Here is a 17454-nt window from a genome sequence, read left to right as displayed (position 1 = left end):
TCATAAGATACCACCTATTTATTTATGTTACACCTTAAACTTAATTAATAAAAGCTACTTTTCCTAGAAAATAAAGTATTTGCATCCAGTCAACATCATGACACTTTACAAATTGTCAAATGGGATACACAAGAGAAAAAAACAAAATAAAATATCCAGGTAGCCATGAGATACATTATTTACCTAGATTTTTATTAAGCAAATTAAAAACATGTAGCCTCAACAAGTACAAATGCAACACAGAATTTTAAGTCTCCAAAGCAAAAGTAATTAGTCAACAATAAAGAGAAATGTTTTTACTTGCTTTTTCGCTCAGCCTGTTCCGTCTATGTTTTAGTCATTTTCAGCTGATCCATCTTAAATATAAGCCAAATGCTGACTTCAGTTGGATATGGCTCAAGACAGAAGAAAATGGAACCAAATGTATTTGGGGCTAATTTGCTTGTCTGAATGTTAAAGTATACTTAGCAAATAAAGAACAAGTCTTCTCATGGTACGTGCAAAAGATTAACAGCATAATCTTTGAACTGGATGGGTACAAAGTTGTAAGGATCACTGCAATTCTCAGAAATTATCCCAGACTTTCTGTGCAAAAAACTGTGTAAAATACTATTAACAGTTTAGACCTGGTAAGCTCATGGTCTACCCATTTTGAAAAATCTGTGCTACCAATTAATATCTTATTCCAACACCAGATAAAAGTTCTGATCTTAAAAGCCTTACAAGATGTATATGGAACTGATCTGTTCCCGAGTTCTGGACAATTTCTATGACTTGGGGCCCAAAGCATTAGGTTGCCTACTTCTGCAGCTCCATTGGTGGAGGATTCCAGTAAGTGTCTTCTTCTATATGTCACATTCAAAAATCTAACAATTCATACAACCTATCTGATGCAATCCTGGAACTCTGAAATGTCTTTTTAAAAAGACAAATGATTGTCCAATCTCTTCTCAAAAGCTTCCAGTGTTCCAGCATCCACAACTTCTGAAGGCAAGTCATCCCACTGATTCTGTCAGGAAATTTCTCCTTAGTTCTAGGTTGGTTCTCTCCTTGATTAGTTTCCATCCGTTGCTTCTTGTCCTGCTTTCAGATGCTTTGGAGAATAGCTTGACTCCCTCTTGTTTGTGGCAGCCCCTGAGATATTGGAACACTGCTATCATGTCACCCCTCGCCCTTCTCTTCATTAGTTCTCTATCCAAGTTCTCCACCCAAGATGAAACTTTCTATTTCACTATCCTTTTGGAAAATTGATCTTTTTTTTTTAAATAACCACTTAATAAGTGGTTACTTTTTAATGGTTTTGTTTTTTTAATGAACTATCCTTGGTAATATTTAAAGCTTTGTAGAATCTCTTTTGACTTTGAGCCTGACCATTTTTGAAAAAAAGAACAAATCTCATTCTAATAGTACTTTCATATATTCAGATTATGACTTGTCTATTTACATTTATTGCTTATGAACATTTATTTATTATATTTCTATTCCATCACACCTAGCCAATCTTGGCAGACCTCAAAATGTCAAATTGGGTTATTTAGACTTCGGGTTAATACCTAGATGGGAGATCAAAATGGGAAAGCTGTGGATATAGGGAGGGAAGTGAGAGGTACATGCTTCAAAAAGACAATCAAACACTGTTTTATATTGTTGCTCTGGAAAAAAAACATTGAAAGAGTGAAGTTCTGATTAAAGAAGAGCTTACTACTTGACCAGTAATTGGAGCTGTCTGATAATATATATATATTAATAATAACAAATTTGTGTGCTTTAAAATTTAGAAAAAAATATAACGTATTTGGAGAAGATAAATGTCATCAGCCAGTGTGAAAGAAATTTCTTGAGCTTTTGTTGAAAGTTGATACATAGGTATCAACTATATTTCTCTTGTGAGACCATTCCCCAAGTAAGACCTCACCCAGTATTATTTTTTGGTTTTATATTCCTTGCTTGCCCTGCTCATTTGCCAGAAATATTTCAAACTACATTTAGGTCTAGCTGAATTTTATATTTCTGTTATTACCTATTCCTTTCCTTTATTTCCTATAGCTAAAGGTTTCCCCTCTCCATTGTTTCTAACTCTAGAAGGCAGTGCTCATCCCTGTTTCTTAGCCAAGGGAGCCCAAAGACGTTTCCATGGTCACGTGGCCACCGTGACTGTATGCTGAGATACACAGAACACTATTACCTTCCCACGGAAGTGATACCTACAGTATTTATCTACTCGCATTGGCATGCTTTCAAACTGTTAGGTGGGTGGGAGCTGGGGCAAGTAACGGGAGCTCACTCTGTTGAGAGGAGCTCAGGTTTTCTAGCTGACGAGCTCAGCATCTTTAACTGCCGAGCTATTCTGTGCCCAAAATTATTCCCTCTAGTTTATTAAATTCTAAACTTCAAAGCAATAATACTTTTAAGGAGTTTTTCCATGAACACCTAGCCCAGGGGTGTCAAACTCAATTTCATTGAGGGCCACATCAGCATTGTGGTTGTCCTTGAGGGGCCGGGTGGGTATGGCCAGGGTGGGTGCAGCCTACTGGGTGGGCATGGCTGGAGTGTGTATGGCCTACTGGGTGGGCATCATTGGCATCAAGGGTGCCTATGGGGGCCTGGGCAGGAGTGGGACAGATCTGGGGGTCTCTGGCAGAAGGAGGGTCTCTGGGCCAGGGCCAAGGCAGCGGGGGCCATTTCCTCAGTTTCCAGGATGGCTTCAGGGGCCACATGAAACCACTTCGCGGGCCGGATGCGGCCCCCAGGCCTTGTGTTTGACATGTCTGACCTAGCCTATCGAAAGACCTCTCTCCTATACTGCATTTATGACAGAGAAACAAAAAATAAAGACATATTTCCTAGGAATCAAACAATGGATGCCATTTTAAAAAATAATACCATGACTATGATATGTCTATGCCAACTCAAAAGTAGGAAATTTTGAAATTTTGTGATATATTTGTGATATAATTGGACAATGCTACACCCAAAGGTTGTCACATAGGGGGCCTAGTTGATATATTTAGTGTTAACAACTCACTAGTGCTCCATGTTCTAACTGCATTGTTCTATATGCAATTTCAACAACTGTACTTCTGCATATATTCTAATATCTATATTCTGCAGCTCCTAATTCCTAAGATTCCTAAATGTCTTACTATTTTTAATAAGCAACAAAGTCAACAAATTGAGAAAGGAGTTTTTGCCTAAGTAATGAACTCACAATGGGGCAGAATTATATGTGGGTAGTTTTAAACCATGCCATCTTACAATGATATTTGTACTGGATAGCAATTGTGAATAAATTCAGATCTCTGAAGAAGAAAGATTACAGAGGCCTTTCAAAAAAAAAGCCAACACATGCTTCATAATAAGTATTAATGAAAAACAGTTTATTTTCCATTTAATCTGGCATTCAAAATGTATTTCAGTTTGAGGAATAAACTATACTGAGTTACTCAAAAGACGTTTAATGGAAGATCTGAACTAGGAATAAACAGTGCAAATTAGAGACATTTCCTAATTGAATCAAGTGCCGAAAGATACTGCTAATGTGTTTTTTATCAAGCATTTCTGTATAACAGACGCAACAGCAGCTATGGACAATCTGTGTCATTAAAATAAGTGAACAAATGTCTGGATATTCTGCACAAATATAGAACTGTCTGACAACTTCTCAAATTGCAAATCAGTTTTATCAAGCTTCAGGGTAAAGAAATAGGATGGCACAATATGATAGATAAAATCTTTGTTACCAGATGGGGAAAACTGTAGAACTTTGGTTGGTATCATGAATATTAAATATATAAATAAAAGTGAGAGTGACTAGCGTATAGAGTAACAAAAAGAACATTTTAAAATACTTACATAAGTAATTCTAGCACTGTAGCCCAGGCAGTAGCAAATTGCAGCAAAGGCAAAAACTGGTACTGGGTCAGCTCTTGTTTGGCCATGTGACCAGGGACAAAAAAAAAATCCCTTCCAGCTTCTCGTGGTACCAAAGGGCCCAGGGAAGTCACAGAGTTAAAATGGCAGCCATTTGCAACAGAGACTGAATGCATGTCACATGGCTACAGGGGCCTATTTTTGGTCGCAATTTTGTATTTCTAATGTAAGTTCCCTTTCTGAATTAATTCATTTTTGTGAAAACTCGCTAAATAAATGTTCATACCTAGGGGAATCCCTGTATTTGCTCCTTTTAAATGGAGACATCAAGGCTTAAAATGTCTAAAGTTTATACTCTACAAATGACCTAAGAGCAAATCCCATTATGAAAGAATATATATTTTACTCATATTGGCCCATAGACTGTTCTAGAATATACGCATTTACAAATACATGCTGGCTACTGCTGTATAAAACCTGTATAATAGATTAGGAAATCCCGAGTGCAACGTCAAGAAACAGAATTCATTTTTCCAGAGTTTTCATTTTAAAAAATTTCATTGACTTACAAACCCGTATATTACAAAAGTCTAAGGGTAGTCTGCCACATTTTGTTTATAATAATATGTACCCCAAACAGCAAGATACTTCTAGTGTTACCACTATTACTTTTAAGAACAAGTCCCAAACATAACCAATTATGGGAGTGTTATAGTGCCAATTTTTTTTGTTTCAATTAACGTAACATTTAGGCTATTGTCCAGTATTGTCTGGGGGAGTTTCTTTGAGTCATTTTTTTATTCCTGGAAATTGCCTGGAATATTCCCTGCAATTTTGAAGCACAAGGCTTCAGAAGTGGTTCGCCATTGCCTCCTTCTTCCTAGGGCCAAACAAGAGTGAATGGCACAAGGTCACCTGCTACCTTTTTATGTAAGGTGGGGCTAGAACTCACAGTCTCCCACTTTCTATCCTGATGCCTACTACACTACACCTAACCAGCTCTTTTTTCATTTGGAACAACTGACAAAAAATAATAACCAAAATTAGAGAATAGACTATGCTAAGCTGATAGTACAATGCTCCAACTCTGGAAAAGGGAGACTGGTATGTTGTCACATAATTTATCTGCTCCCACTCCCAAACTGTGACAGAAAGGGAGATCCAAGAGCATTCTAATATTCTTGCCACTCCTACAGTTCTAACCATGGGAGGCCTAGCATGGCTTAACTGGACTAACATCACTCATCATTACAGGCAACAAATAGTCTTAACATTCTACTTCATTTGACTTCAAGTCACTATGCACATATTTATATAGAAAATCTGGCCTGCTATTTGGCAAGAGAAATGGAATAATAAAAGCCCATCAGTTTGTTCGGTGCTTTTTGATTAAAAGAAAAAAGGCAGACCTATTAAAACCTTACATTCTCCCACAGCGCCAAGTTGTGTGCATTGAATCCAGGCGGCTGGTATGCCTTCCCTTTGAAGGGGGATTTCAAGAGCGGCTCCCCAGGCACCTTCTCCTCAGAACATTTCGCCCTACATCTGGGCTGCATGCTACAGACACCATCCCAAATGGGAGTTCTGCTTTCACATGTTGCCAGCCATCCTTCCTTCAATCCAACTATAGTAAACACATCTTTTCACTCTAATTAATTAGAAAGATTGGAAGACTTTGCTCATCATAATACTTTTCCACACTGTGTCTCGTAGATGGAGATGGCAGAAGATGTAGGGACTGAATTCTAGGGCAAGGAGACGCACAGGTTATCAAGTAAAGAGACATTTCCTTTAGGCTTGCAAAAATGTGCTACCCATGATCCAGAGCAAGCTCCTTTTGGTAATTCCTGGGAGGTTCATACACTACAAAGGGTAAACTCTCCTTGAAATAAAAATGAAAACAAATACTATATGATTGTTGTTGTTGTTGTTGTTAGTTATTTTTGCCATCAGCTTTTTCCAGATATTGTTGCTAGCAGTGCCTTATTCACACAACACACACAAGCAGCCACACACAAAAGCAATGAAGTAAGTATGATATACTGTAACTATACTCAAATTGTTTGTTGTCGTGAGCATGACTAAAGGGATCTTAGCTACTAGAGCCTGGACTGAGACATTTTTTGTCCTTCCTCTGGGCTATCCGCTTGGCTTCAATGTAAAGCACTGGGGTCTGAAGAAGCAGGACAGAAAGAATACTGACAGTTTTGAACTTTGGTGTTGGAGAAGGCTAACCAAGAGAAGAAATAAATGGAACAAACAATTCAATCCAGAGTTCTCACTAGAGGCACAAATAACTCAAATTTTCATACCTCAGACACATTATGCAAAGACCTTCATTTTCTGGAGAAGGTTCTAATTCTAGATTCCATTTCTCTTAAGGAAGTCATGGCATATGTGCATAAGGCTAAGCCGTTGCTCTTTACTTATAATTCTATAAAATTATTACACCATTTTCAAAAATTTACTACTTGAATACCTTTGCTATTTGCAATCCCATCTTTTTTTCCCTTTTAGATCAGTTGGATTATAAATCTATGGGCAGGCTTTATTTTGTTTTTAATTATCTGTAGCATATCACAAGTGTTAGGTGTTTTGTATGTTGCTAATGATCATTTGTAAATCAAGCAATAGTGTAGTGGCTTTGCAAATTTCTAATTCTCATGAGACAGCTATTTTTTTAAAAGAAACAGAAGAAAATTTTACTTAAGGGTAATTTTTGCTCTACCTTTTTGGTTTTGCAAAAGTTTTTTTTTTTTTGAAAAATTCTTAGTTAATATATTGTTTCATTATAAGAAATATGTCTTTCCTACCACTATGAAACACAAATAGCAGCCAAAATTAATTTTTTTGGCTCTTATTAAATCCTAAGTAAATCAAAATCTATATTTTCTTTGGATTGCCTCAAGTAAAAATTAATATCTCATGTAAATCATAAAAATGGCACTGATGAGCTGACAATAGCTGGTGAGCTGCTTCTTTCATTTGATTGATTTTATTCGTGATTTCATCATAATCATAATAGTAAATAGTAAAGTTGGAAGGGACCTTGGAGGTCATCTAGTCCAACCCCCTGCTCAGGCAGGAAACCCTATACCATTTCAGACAAATGGCTGTCCAGTCTCCTCTTAAAATCTTCCAGTGTTGGAGCATTCACAGCTTCTGGAGGCAGGTTGTTCCACTGGTTAATTGTTCTAACTGTCAGGAAGTTTCTCCTTAGTTCTAGGTTGCTTCTCTCCTTGACTAGTTTCCATCCACTGCTTCTTGTCCTGCCTTCGGAAGCTTTGGAGAATAGCTTGACTCCCTCTTCTTTGTGGCAGCCCCTGAGATATTGGAACACTGCTATCATGTCACCCCTAGTCCTTCTCTTCATTAAACTAGACATACCCAATTCCAGCAACCGTTCCTTATACTGTATGTTTTAGCCTCCAGTCCCCTGATAATCTTTGTTGCTCTTCTCTGTACTCTTTCTAAATTCCCAACATCTTTTTTTATATCATGGTGACCAAAACTGGATGCAGTATTCCAAGTGTGGCCTTACCAAGGCATTGTAAAGTGGCATTAATACTTCATGTGATCTTGATTCTATCCCTCTGTTAATACAGCCTAGCACTATGTTGGCTTTTTTGGCAGCTGCAGCACACTGCTGGCTCATATTTAAATGATTGTCCACTAGGACTCCGAGATCCCTCTCACAGTTACTACTATTGAGCAACCTACCCCCTATACTATACCTGTACATTTGGTTTTCCTTGCCTAAATGTAGAACCTTACTTTTTTTCACCATTGAATTTCATTTTGTTAGATAGCGCCATGTTCAAGTCTGTCCAGATCCTCCTGTATCTTAAGCCTGTCTTCTGGAGTATTGGCTATTCCTGCCAGCTTGGTGTCATCTGCAAATATGATGAGTTCCCCATCTATCCCTTCATCCAAATCATTGATGAAGATGTTGAAGAGCACTGGGCCCAGAACAGAACCCTGGGGCACCCCACTACAAACCTCCCTCCATGTAGATGTGGTTCCATTGAGGACTACATGCTGAGTACGGCCGGTAAGCTAGCTACGAATCCATCTGGTGGTGGTGCTGTCTAACCCACATTTTTCTAAATTGAATTTAATTTGATTATCTGACTTTGATTATTTTTGTTGCTCCCTGGAAATAACTAAGTAGTCAAAAGATCTTGAGGAGAGACAGTTTGGTGCAGTGGTTAAAATATCAGACCGGAAACCAGCCATGAGTGCTAGTCCCATCTTTGACACAGAACCAGTTGGGTGAACTTGGGTCAGTCATTTTTTCTCATCTGTAGGAAGGAGGCAATGGCAAATCTTGCCAAGAAAACTGCAGGGACTAGTCCAAGTAGCTGCCAGGAACAATGGCTTAAAGGCATGCACACAAAACAAAAACAAAAATACATCCTGAGTGTCTTAAAATTTAATCCAAACCGTTCAAGAAAGGAAAATGGAACAGAGATAATAAAAAATGGTAACAGAATGAGTCCAAGGTCTCAGAATCTATCTAAATCTTCTTCTCAGCACAACTTAAGTTATTTTCATATGCTTTTAATTAACAGCTGCCTTTATTTCATATGACATCCTGCTTCCTAACCACAAAACCCTAATTCTCTGTTTACTCTGTGCAATTTTGTTTTGTTTGGGATGCTGAACATAATTTTTTTTTGAGAATTAAGCCCCCAAATACCTGTCACTTAGACAAGTGAGCTGTACTCACTAAAACCAAAGGGCAGCAAATGACAATATAGTGGTTTTTAAGACTCTGGGATGAGTATTAAACAGATTTCTGCTGGATATTTTTTTTGATGAGCCTCTACAGATTTTCAAGAATCAATGGGGTTCTGTTTGATGTCAATATTTATTTATTTTATTTTATTACATTTATATACCGCCCTTTCCCGAAGGACTCAGGGCGGTTTAGCATCAATACTATTTACCACTATGTCTAAAGGTCACAGGTCCTCCCCATCCCTTGCTCTAGAAGTACAGGGTTTCCAAAAATTAAACTTTTGAAACAATTAAGCAGGACTGGGGATTACTATGGTATCCCCATGGCTATGCTCACTTAATTTAAGAAGTAGAGTGCTCTGGAATCTGACTGAGTTTTGCTTTAATTATAAAAGCAGAAAATGCACTAGACTGCCAGTCAAACATCCAAGTAAATTAGCACTGAAGTTAAGTGCTGGTTTTTATAATTGTTCTTTTTTATATTTATTGTGTTTTGTACATATGAAATTAACATACAAATATGAAATAGATCTCCTTAAAGCTAGTTTCTGTTACAAACATAAAACCTGCAATACAGGTAGTCCTCGACTTATGACCACAATGGAGCCCAAAATTTCTGCTGCTAAGTGAGACATTTGCTCAGTGAGTTTTGCCCTATTTTACAATCTTTTTGCCACAGTTAAGTGAATCAGTGCAGCTGATAAGTTAGTAACCCGCTTGAATCTGGCTTCCCCACTGACTTTGTTTTGTCAGAAGGTTGCAAAAGGGGATCACATGATCCTGGGACACTGAAAAGGTCAGAAATATGAGCCAGTTACCAAGCATCTGAATTATGATCACATGATCATAGGGAAGCTGCAAGGTCATAGCTGTGAAAAACGGTCCTGTGTCACATTTTTCAGTGCCACTGTAACTTTGAAGGGTCACTAAATGAACTGTTGTAAATCAAGGACTACCTGTAGTGAGAATGTGCATTAGATTGCTCATCAATGCCTATCCCAGGGGTCAGCAACCTGAAACAGTGAAAGAGCCACTCGGAACCGGTTCCCTCACAAAAGGAAAAACTGGGAGCCGCAAAAAAATGTGTGCACATGCGCGCATGCGCAGAACAGGGTTTGACTGAAGAGTGGAGCCAAGGCAAGATATGCACCTACCCTGCATATTTGAATTGATTGGTTGAACTTTTTTAGTCCTACTTTTTTTTTGGACTGCTCCGGAGCCGCGGGTTGCAGACCCGTGGCCTATCCTATATTGAGTGGGGGGGGGGAAATCACAAGACAAAATGCTTCATTTTTAAAAGAAAATACTTATTGCTGTTTTTAGTAGCAAATACTTTTTTCTGATGATACTTTCAGACACTCAGATGTGATAGTGATCAAAGTTTCCATTTGGATCTAAATCGGAAAGTGAGATTATGAGGCAAAAAGGAATTAGCGAGTGGCTTACATAAGCCATTCCCTGACTTTTCTCATGGTTTTATGATATGACCAAAGTTAGGGGGTTTATTGTGAAATAGTACTTATTACATTAAAAACACAAACCAGGCAAGCTCTGGAATGGCCAGAATTAAAAAAAATATCCTGATGTAACAGCAAGAAATTATGGATAATGTAACAGACCTCAACTCACAGAATGCTATATAGAACAGACTATAATTATTTTAAAAGGTTGCACATTTAAGCCCTGAGGAAACTTAGAGCATTGTTTCATCTCCCCTTCTGTATAATGCCTTTAACTGGTTTAAACTTATGGTCCTTCAGAAGAATTAATTACTTAAACCACTTTGTTACACACACACAATGGGGCAAAATTATGATGAATACAATCCACGTTCAGGATTATGTTAATATAATGTAAAGTGTTAAAGTAACAATCTAATGCAGAGATGGGAGGTTTTTTACAGCTACATTTTGCAACGGTGTTTTTTTTTAACAGCAGTAAACTGACTTCTGTTTTCTGCACTGGTGATGGTTTTCAGTCGTTTTTCTCCAGTGTTGAATTTATCAGCCAGATTTGGAAAGATTGAGGAATTGCATCACTGATTTTTAGTCTTTTCTTAAAGAAACAAAATGGAGGTTGTTACATAATTGAGAGAAGAGAGGCAACAATTTAATTCTTCAACTGGCTGTAGAAAATAAAAAACTGAAAATCTTGCCCCCAAATTAATTCAATCAATCATGTAATAACTGTTCCTTTCTTCAGCTATGAAAAATGTGTTGCCTTACATTAAATGACAGGAAGTATGTTAAAATGACAAATTTCAAATTACCAGACTCTATTCTCTCATCAAGAATAACTATGTGAAAATCCATGCAATAGATTACCAAACCCTTGTATAAAATCAGCAGCACTGCAATGAGTATATATTCCAAGATAGGATTATTTATACAGAAAAAAAATATAGACAAACTTGTAGTTTTCATAGATGAGAAAATGTCAGTAATAACAAACATACTAAAACTTTAAGCATGTAGTTCAAAGCTTGTCAAATGGTTCTATAGTATCAAAAAGAACTTTATTCCCAAATGGAGAGATTAAAATAAAAAAAAATGCAGTATGCTCTACAGTATCATGACAACCAACATTTTCCATTATAAATGTGAGAACAATCTTTGGGCCAATTCCAGGCCACCCAGAATAGTAAAACAACTATAGATCATTGGAGCTTCAAGCTTTTAATTAATTTAGACATAAGTCACAGGATATAAGAAGTTAAAATGTATGGTATGGTTTCAAATTAAAGGTTTCTAAATTATACAGAAAATGAAATGAATAAAAGGCCTCAGAAATAAGACTTTCTTTTGAAATTAAGCAATTTATGGTGAGATATAATGGCATGTAAAACCAAATCCCAAATCCATACCCAAAATATTATGTGGGACATTCATTTTTAAGCCCACCTCCCTTAAAACTTACTATTGTGAATCGTAGTAATCCATGCACTTCTTTTTCTTATTATACGCTGCCACTCTGAAAGGTACAATTTCCAATGTTATCAAGCCTGGTGCCATAGTCAGGACTTTGGCACCATGGGTTGGATCATAGAGGTCTTTTCCAGTCTCAGGATGTGGCATTCCAGCAGGATCTCGGCCCACTATATAGAAGTTTGCTCCAGCTACCATTCTCGCCCTGCAATGCCATTGAACCTAGAAAAAGATTCAAGATATAAGCCAAAAGCAGAACTTGAAAAGAAGGTGCAAGAGACATAAACATGATCTCTAATAGATAAGAGAAAAACAGGTGTCTTCTGATCAAGGGCACGTCTACTATGGTTGTCATCAACTTATTTACTGTGTGTTACAGACACCATCAAAAAATGCATAAAACACTGCATGGCAGTTTGTACAGCAGCTTTACAAAGAAACAGAAGGATGCCACTTATGATTCCAGAGAATCATACTGAATGAATGCCTCAAAAATTTCCATGTGAACACATGTACCCATAAAAGGAAAAACAGAGAATCAAACAAGAGGTAGTTAAGCTATTCTCCAAAACACCTGAAGGCAGGACAAGAAGCAATGGATGGAAATAAGTCAAGGAGAGAAGCAACCTAGAACTAAGGAGAAACTTCCTGACAGTTAGAACAATTAACCAGTGGAACAACCTGCCTCCAGAAGTGGTGAATGCTCCAGTACTGGAAGTTTTTAAGAAGAGCCATTTGTCTGAAATGGTATAGGGTTTCCTGCCTGAGCAGGGGGTTGGACTAGATGACCTCCAAGGTCCCTTCCAACTTTATTATTATTATTATTATAACTACTAGGTAGCCATGCTGCATTGGAAGCAGAATTCCAGAGAATAGCTTTCTATGTAAGTGTCCTATTTTTAAACAACTAGTTAAAATGCCTTTTAAAGTTAAAAGAACAATAAGAAATAAAACCTATTACATTCTCAAAGGTGTCTTTCTCAAACGGCAACTAGACTATGTTTTTTTCATTGAACAAAAAAATTATTTTTCCTTCAGGAAAAAGATGTTTCACTTCTCATCCATCAAGTTTCATCCAGTCAAAACTGATGAAACTTCTTGGATAAGAAGCAAAACTTCTTTTTTCTCAAGGGGGGGGAAAACATTTCTTCCTCAAGGAAAAAACATAGTCCAGTTGCCTTTTTTAAAAAAACATCTTTGAGACAATCATGACCTGGATGACTGTGAATTTCCACAGACATTTATTAATTATTTCTTTGTTAATCAAGAAAAAGTAGCATCTGGGAAACTATGTATTTTCTAGGCTGAGTCGTTGCATGTTTCTTTCAAACTGAGAATGTATTTCACATGGATGTATTTACATGTACACTAACAAATATGTTTGTCATTTTTTTGGCAATGCAGTTTCTCTGCATAAAGAATAGCCAAAACTTGCAAGAGAAACCATACATATGTTTTTTTTAAGAAAGGGGGAAATACAGAATTCTTAATGAAAAAAGGTGGTAGAAAGGAACAAGAGATGCACAGTAATAACAGTGGCTTAAACCTCTTGACAAGGGCTGTCATCAAATTAAACATCAGTTACAGTAAGTGATAAGCATAAATTCACATGAAAGTCAAGACAATTCTGGATGCACACATTGCCATACTTTTTTCCATTTTAGATTATGTGTTGTTGTTTTCCATGTGTGAAATGGAAGTGCTCTTAGTATATACAGTACTTGTATTTAAAAAAAACATTATATATTTATTAAATATTTTTTAAAGATAGGTAACACATCTTTAAGATGCATCAACATATTGAATATTATAAATTTTGTCATGCAAATTTGTTCTCATTAATATATTGAACATTGCAAGTTTACTTGTGAGATTTACAGATTTACATTCTGAAACAGTATTTTGATTATTATTTTGTTCCTCCTATCTGAGGATTTTTTACCACCTAGAAAAGAAAAAAGGAAGGAAATTGAAATCCTAAATGTTTCTAGAATTCTATTCCTAAATAGTACTTATTGTATGCTAATCAAGAGATTTTAAATCCATGTGCTTTTATTATAGGAATAATTTATTATTTTTAAAAAAATAATCTTAAAACAAGAATGCTTTATTCTGGAAGCTATAGCAATCACTTCTGATAAAAGTATGCAAAGGACATGTAAATACTATGAAGTGGAAAAGAAACACATTCACCAGGTTTATTTTTTTGCTTTTTATCTTGCAACCAACTCAGTATTATTCACAAACTACACAAAATATGTTTCCAGGATTGCCATAAAATTTTTTACCAAACAGACATGGGTTGTTTTTAAATCTAAGTCATCAATAGTACGATTTTATATTTAGTAGACAGCATTAGATGAGCAGTACTAAAAAATTCTTTTTCTGGAGAACGCTTGATATTGGTATATTTTCTATGCTTTCATGACAGCAAGATTCTTTTCAGTTGTCTCTGTACATCCAGATGCCTACTTTCTGCAAATAATGCTAAATAAGAAAATTGGTTTCTGGGAACACAATATGAATTATATAACTACTGATCTGCTTACACAGGATGATTGCACTTTACAAGAGCTGCAAAGTTGATTTGGCTAAAGTATGGTGAGCTTGATCAAGATGGCTTTGAACTTATCTCGGTATATATACATACTCATGGTGTATTGGGATAAGCAATGCCATCCAAAGGAATAAGAAATAAAGAACCCAAAAAAAGTAAGTGATGATATAGAAAAAGGAAAAGAACATAGCTAAATCAGAAGAAACTTATGGGGCTACAGCAGAATTACTCAAATTTTTAGCTAAATTTTCTCCAAGAAAGAACACATTCCACCAAGTAAATGTGAGAAGTAGATAAAGGGGTAGGATTAAAAGTCTGAAAATTACAGGCATGGGGCTCAAGAATACTGTATCTACTGCATTTACATCCCAAACAAAGAAAACTCTAAATTTAAGAACAGCACCAAGGGAAAAAATAAAGAGTAAAAAAATTATATAAACACAAGTCAAAAATTCTCTGCAAACGTTGTCAATTCAGAACAAAGTAGACCTGGAAATTGCCCTTTTGCAAATAAAATGTACGCACATGACAGAGTTGTATGTGTGCACATGTGCATATGTGTACCCTATGTGCAAGGATATTGCCAGGAGTCCTCAAAAAGGCACAAAGAATAAAAGATTAACTGAATAACTAGTTAGCATTAACAGCCTATAAAAAAGTAATATCATCTATTATTTTACCCTCGTATGCATTTACTTTTTCATACACAATTAAGCATACATATATAAATAGATACATATACACTCCTTTCCTGCCTTCTGGTACAAAGAACCATCATCACTACCATAATACAGAACAGAGATGGGTTAGAAGTAACAGACTGTTGTACTGGAAAAGGAAGTAAAGAAAAAAGGAGGAAGAAAGTTAGATAGAAATAAGGCAAGAAAAAAAAGTAGGATAAGACAAGACAAAGAGTGAAAAGCTATATTTAGGCATTATGTAGCAAGAAGGATGAAGGATACCTCACTTGGTAATAATATTTGGGGAAAAACCTCTTTCATCAAGAGGTGATTAAAAACTGCGTAGGAATTAGTAATAAAATGTGGCTACAAAACAAAAAAAATGAAAATGCAAGACTGACCACATCATCCAAATATAATTTCAAAATCACAAAGAGTAATTATTCTACTTTATTCTGCTTTGGTCTAACTCCATCTTTAGCACTGTCACCAATTCTGTTCACCATCTGTTAAGATGGGTTTAGACACAAACAGTTTCAGAGAAGGACAATGAGGTGATTAAGGGAGCAGAAAGTCAGTCCTATGGAAAAATATGCAAGTTACCAGGAACATTTAGTTTTCAAAAGGGAACTGTATAATATCACTCTTTATATACCTAAAAAGGATGCCATACTGAACACTATGTATGACCTTACTTAGTATTTTCTACCATTCTAGAATGCAGGATATGGAAATGGATTTTAAGATGTGAAAGGACAGATTATAACTGATTGTTAAGGGGGGGAAAATCTTAATTGTAAGAGCAATTCAACAATGAAAGCATTCACTGGAAGAAAGTAGATGCTAGTTAGCTGCCTGGGATCCCTGCACTAAGAACAGGTTTGGACTCAGCAGCCTAAATTATTTTCTACAATTCTAGGACTCGGTGATTCAAAGACAGGTTTGGGGTTTAATGCAACATGCTGTCCTGACAAACCCAAAACTGAATTTGAATTGGAACAATTTGGAAAACTATGAAAGATATTTAAACAGAAATCCCTTGTACAACAACATGCTAACATTACCACCAAGAGGTACATTATCCACTGCCAGAGATTTGTATCCGGACACAGAAAAGAGTTCTGCTGATGGGAGAGAGGCATGTTGCAAAAGCTGTTTTTCCCTATCACCCTAAAGTTTTGATTGATGGAATATTCACTGGTAACAAAGATTCACAACTGTACCTGTTCAGCTCAGGGCATTTAAGGATATTGTACAGTTGAAGAGCTACATTCAGACTGTTATAAGGGAAATGCAATAAAGTTGACAATTCATTTTACAATAAGCATTCAGACCAAGTGTGAGAAAGTATAGTTTTGAAATGTATGCAAACTTAGTTGTAATTGTATATACATTCATCTTTCTCATGGAATCTAACAAATTTGCTTTTCTAAAGAAATCACTGGTTTTCGGTATCTTTTGTTACCATACGAAAACAGCCTATCTGCTGCAAATATACTTGCCTAATTTATTTGATGGCATGTCATACTTTATAAAAATGTTATTTAAAAAAAGAAGACAGAAAGAAAAAAGTGATATGTTTAGATTTAGTCCTACAAAACATAACCATTAAATCTTTACTGACAGGAAAGCTATGTTCCAACACTCGTTAACTTATATTGGTGTAGCAGCTCTCTGTTCTGCATGCAAGTCATTTGTATTACAGAAACAAATCTGGTACCAATGTCTTCTAAATGACCTAAGGAAAATGATTAAAGGAAAAGTTGTCTTTTATTAGTTGGCTAAAACACAGTATTAGCAAATGGTTTTCTGAGGTCATTGGAAAACACAGTATAAATTGAATAATGTTTCTTACTTTATTTGCAATCATGACTTAGGACTACAAGTGCAGTTCTTCTTCCTCTCCTTGCTTCCATACCCTCCAAACATAGGAAAGAATACCCACATACATGGCATGGATTATTTTCAGTAGCCACAATAAAAATGACAATACACAAAGAATGTGAATGAATGGAAAGTTTCCACTGAAGTTATAATTGGTTTACATCCAGTTTAGAGTCCAAAGGGTGAATTATTAACAAAAAAAATATTTTGGAATAAGCCATTATTTTAGACATGTAAAATGAAAATAGAATTAATCCTTTCCACTCATACTCCTCTCAAATATTATCTCAAATCTCCTACAGATACTGTACTTTATTCCAATATACATAGGCTCCTCAAAACTTGCAGCCTTGTGAGTTGAGATTCCAAGATGCACAGAGGGCCGTAATATACATTTTGCAGTTATAATCTACCTTTCTTCAAGATGTTCAAGGCAGGGTACATTATATTCCCCCTCCAGGTTTTATGGCTGAATGGAAAGCTTAGTCATTATATCATACCGATCTTTTCACTGATCGCATGAAGGAACCAAAAATGTATGGAGCAACAATAAGAACAAACACAGCTCTGATCTTACTCTACTATAATAATATGACACATTATAATAGAATAAGTCCTAGAATTATTTCAGCTTAGTATTCACCCTCAGGATGAACATTTTTAATATCATGTTTTGTTAGTTCTGCCAGCAATTGTTGGATCAATAAGCGTTATTTTGCCTGTCAGAATTATGGAGGAGTATCAGATTTTTATCAGATAGCTTATTACACCACTGTACTTCCAGTCATCAAAGAACTGT

General features: G+C 36.1%; 1 protein-coding gene and 1 long non-coding RNA gene across 4 annotated transcripts in view; both read right to left on the bottom strand.

Moving 5' to 3' along the window:
* LOC310643071 overlaps positions 1 to 17454 on the bottom strand; it is a 937169-nt gene that overhangs the window by 615150 nt on the left and 304565 nt on the right. The gene's annotated exons all lie outside the window — the stretch shown is intronic.
* Positions 1 to 17454, bottom strand: part of PAPSS1 (3'-phosphoadenosine 5'-phosphosulfate synthase 1) — a 46124-nt gene that overhangs the window by 1947 nt on the left and 26723 nt on the right. For all 3 annotated transcript variants that reach the window (XM_083366894.1, XM_083366893.1, XM_083366895.1), the window contains exon 11: positions 11527 to 11756. In XM_083366894.1, the coding sequence (XP_083223020.1) occupies positions 11527 to 11756 (230 nt within the window). The remainder of the gene's footprint in view (positions 1 to 11526; positions 11757 to 17454) is intronic.

The sequence above is a fragment of the Vipera ursinii genome (assembly GCF_947247035.1).
Source record: "Vipera ursinii genome assembly, chromosome: 7".
Classification (NCBI taxonomy): Eukaryota; Metazoa; Chordata; class Lepidosauria; order Squamata; family Viperidae; genus Vipera; species Vipera ursinii.
Note: the sequence above shows the minus strand (reverse complement) of the source record. Positions and strands in the feature narration are given on the sequence as shown.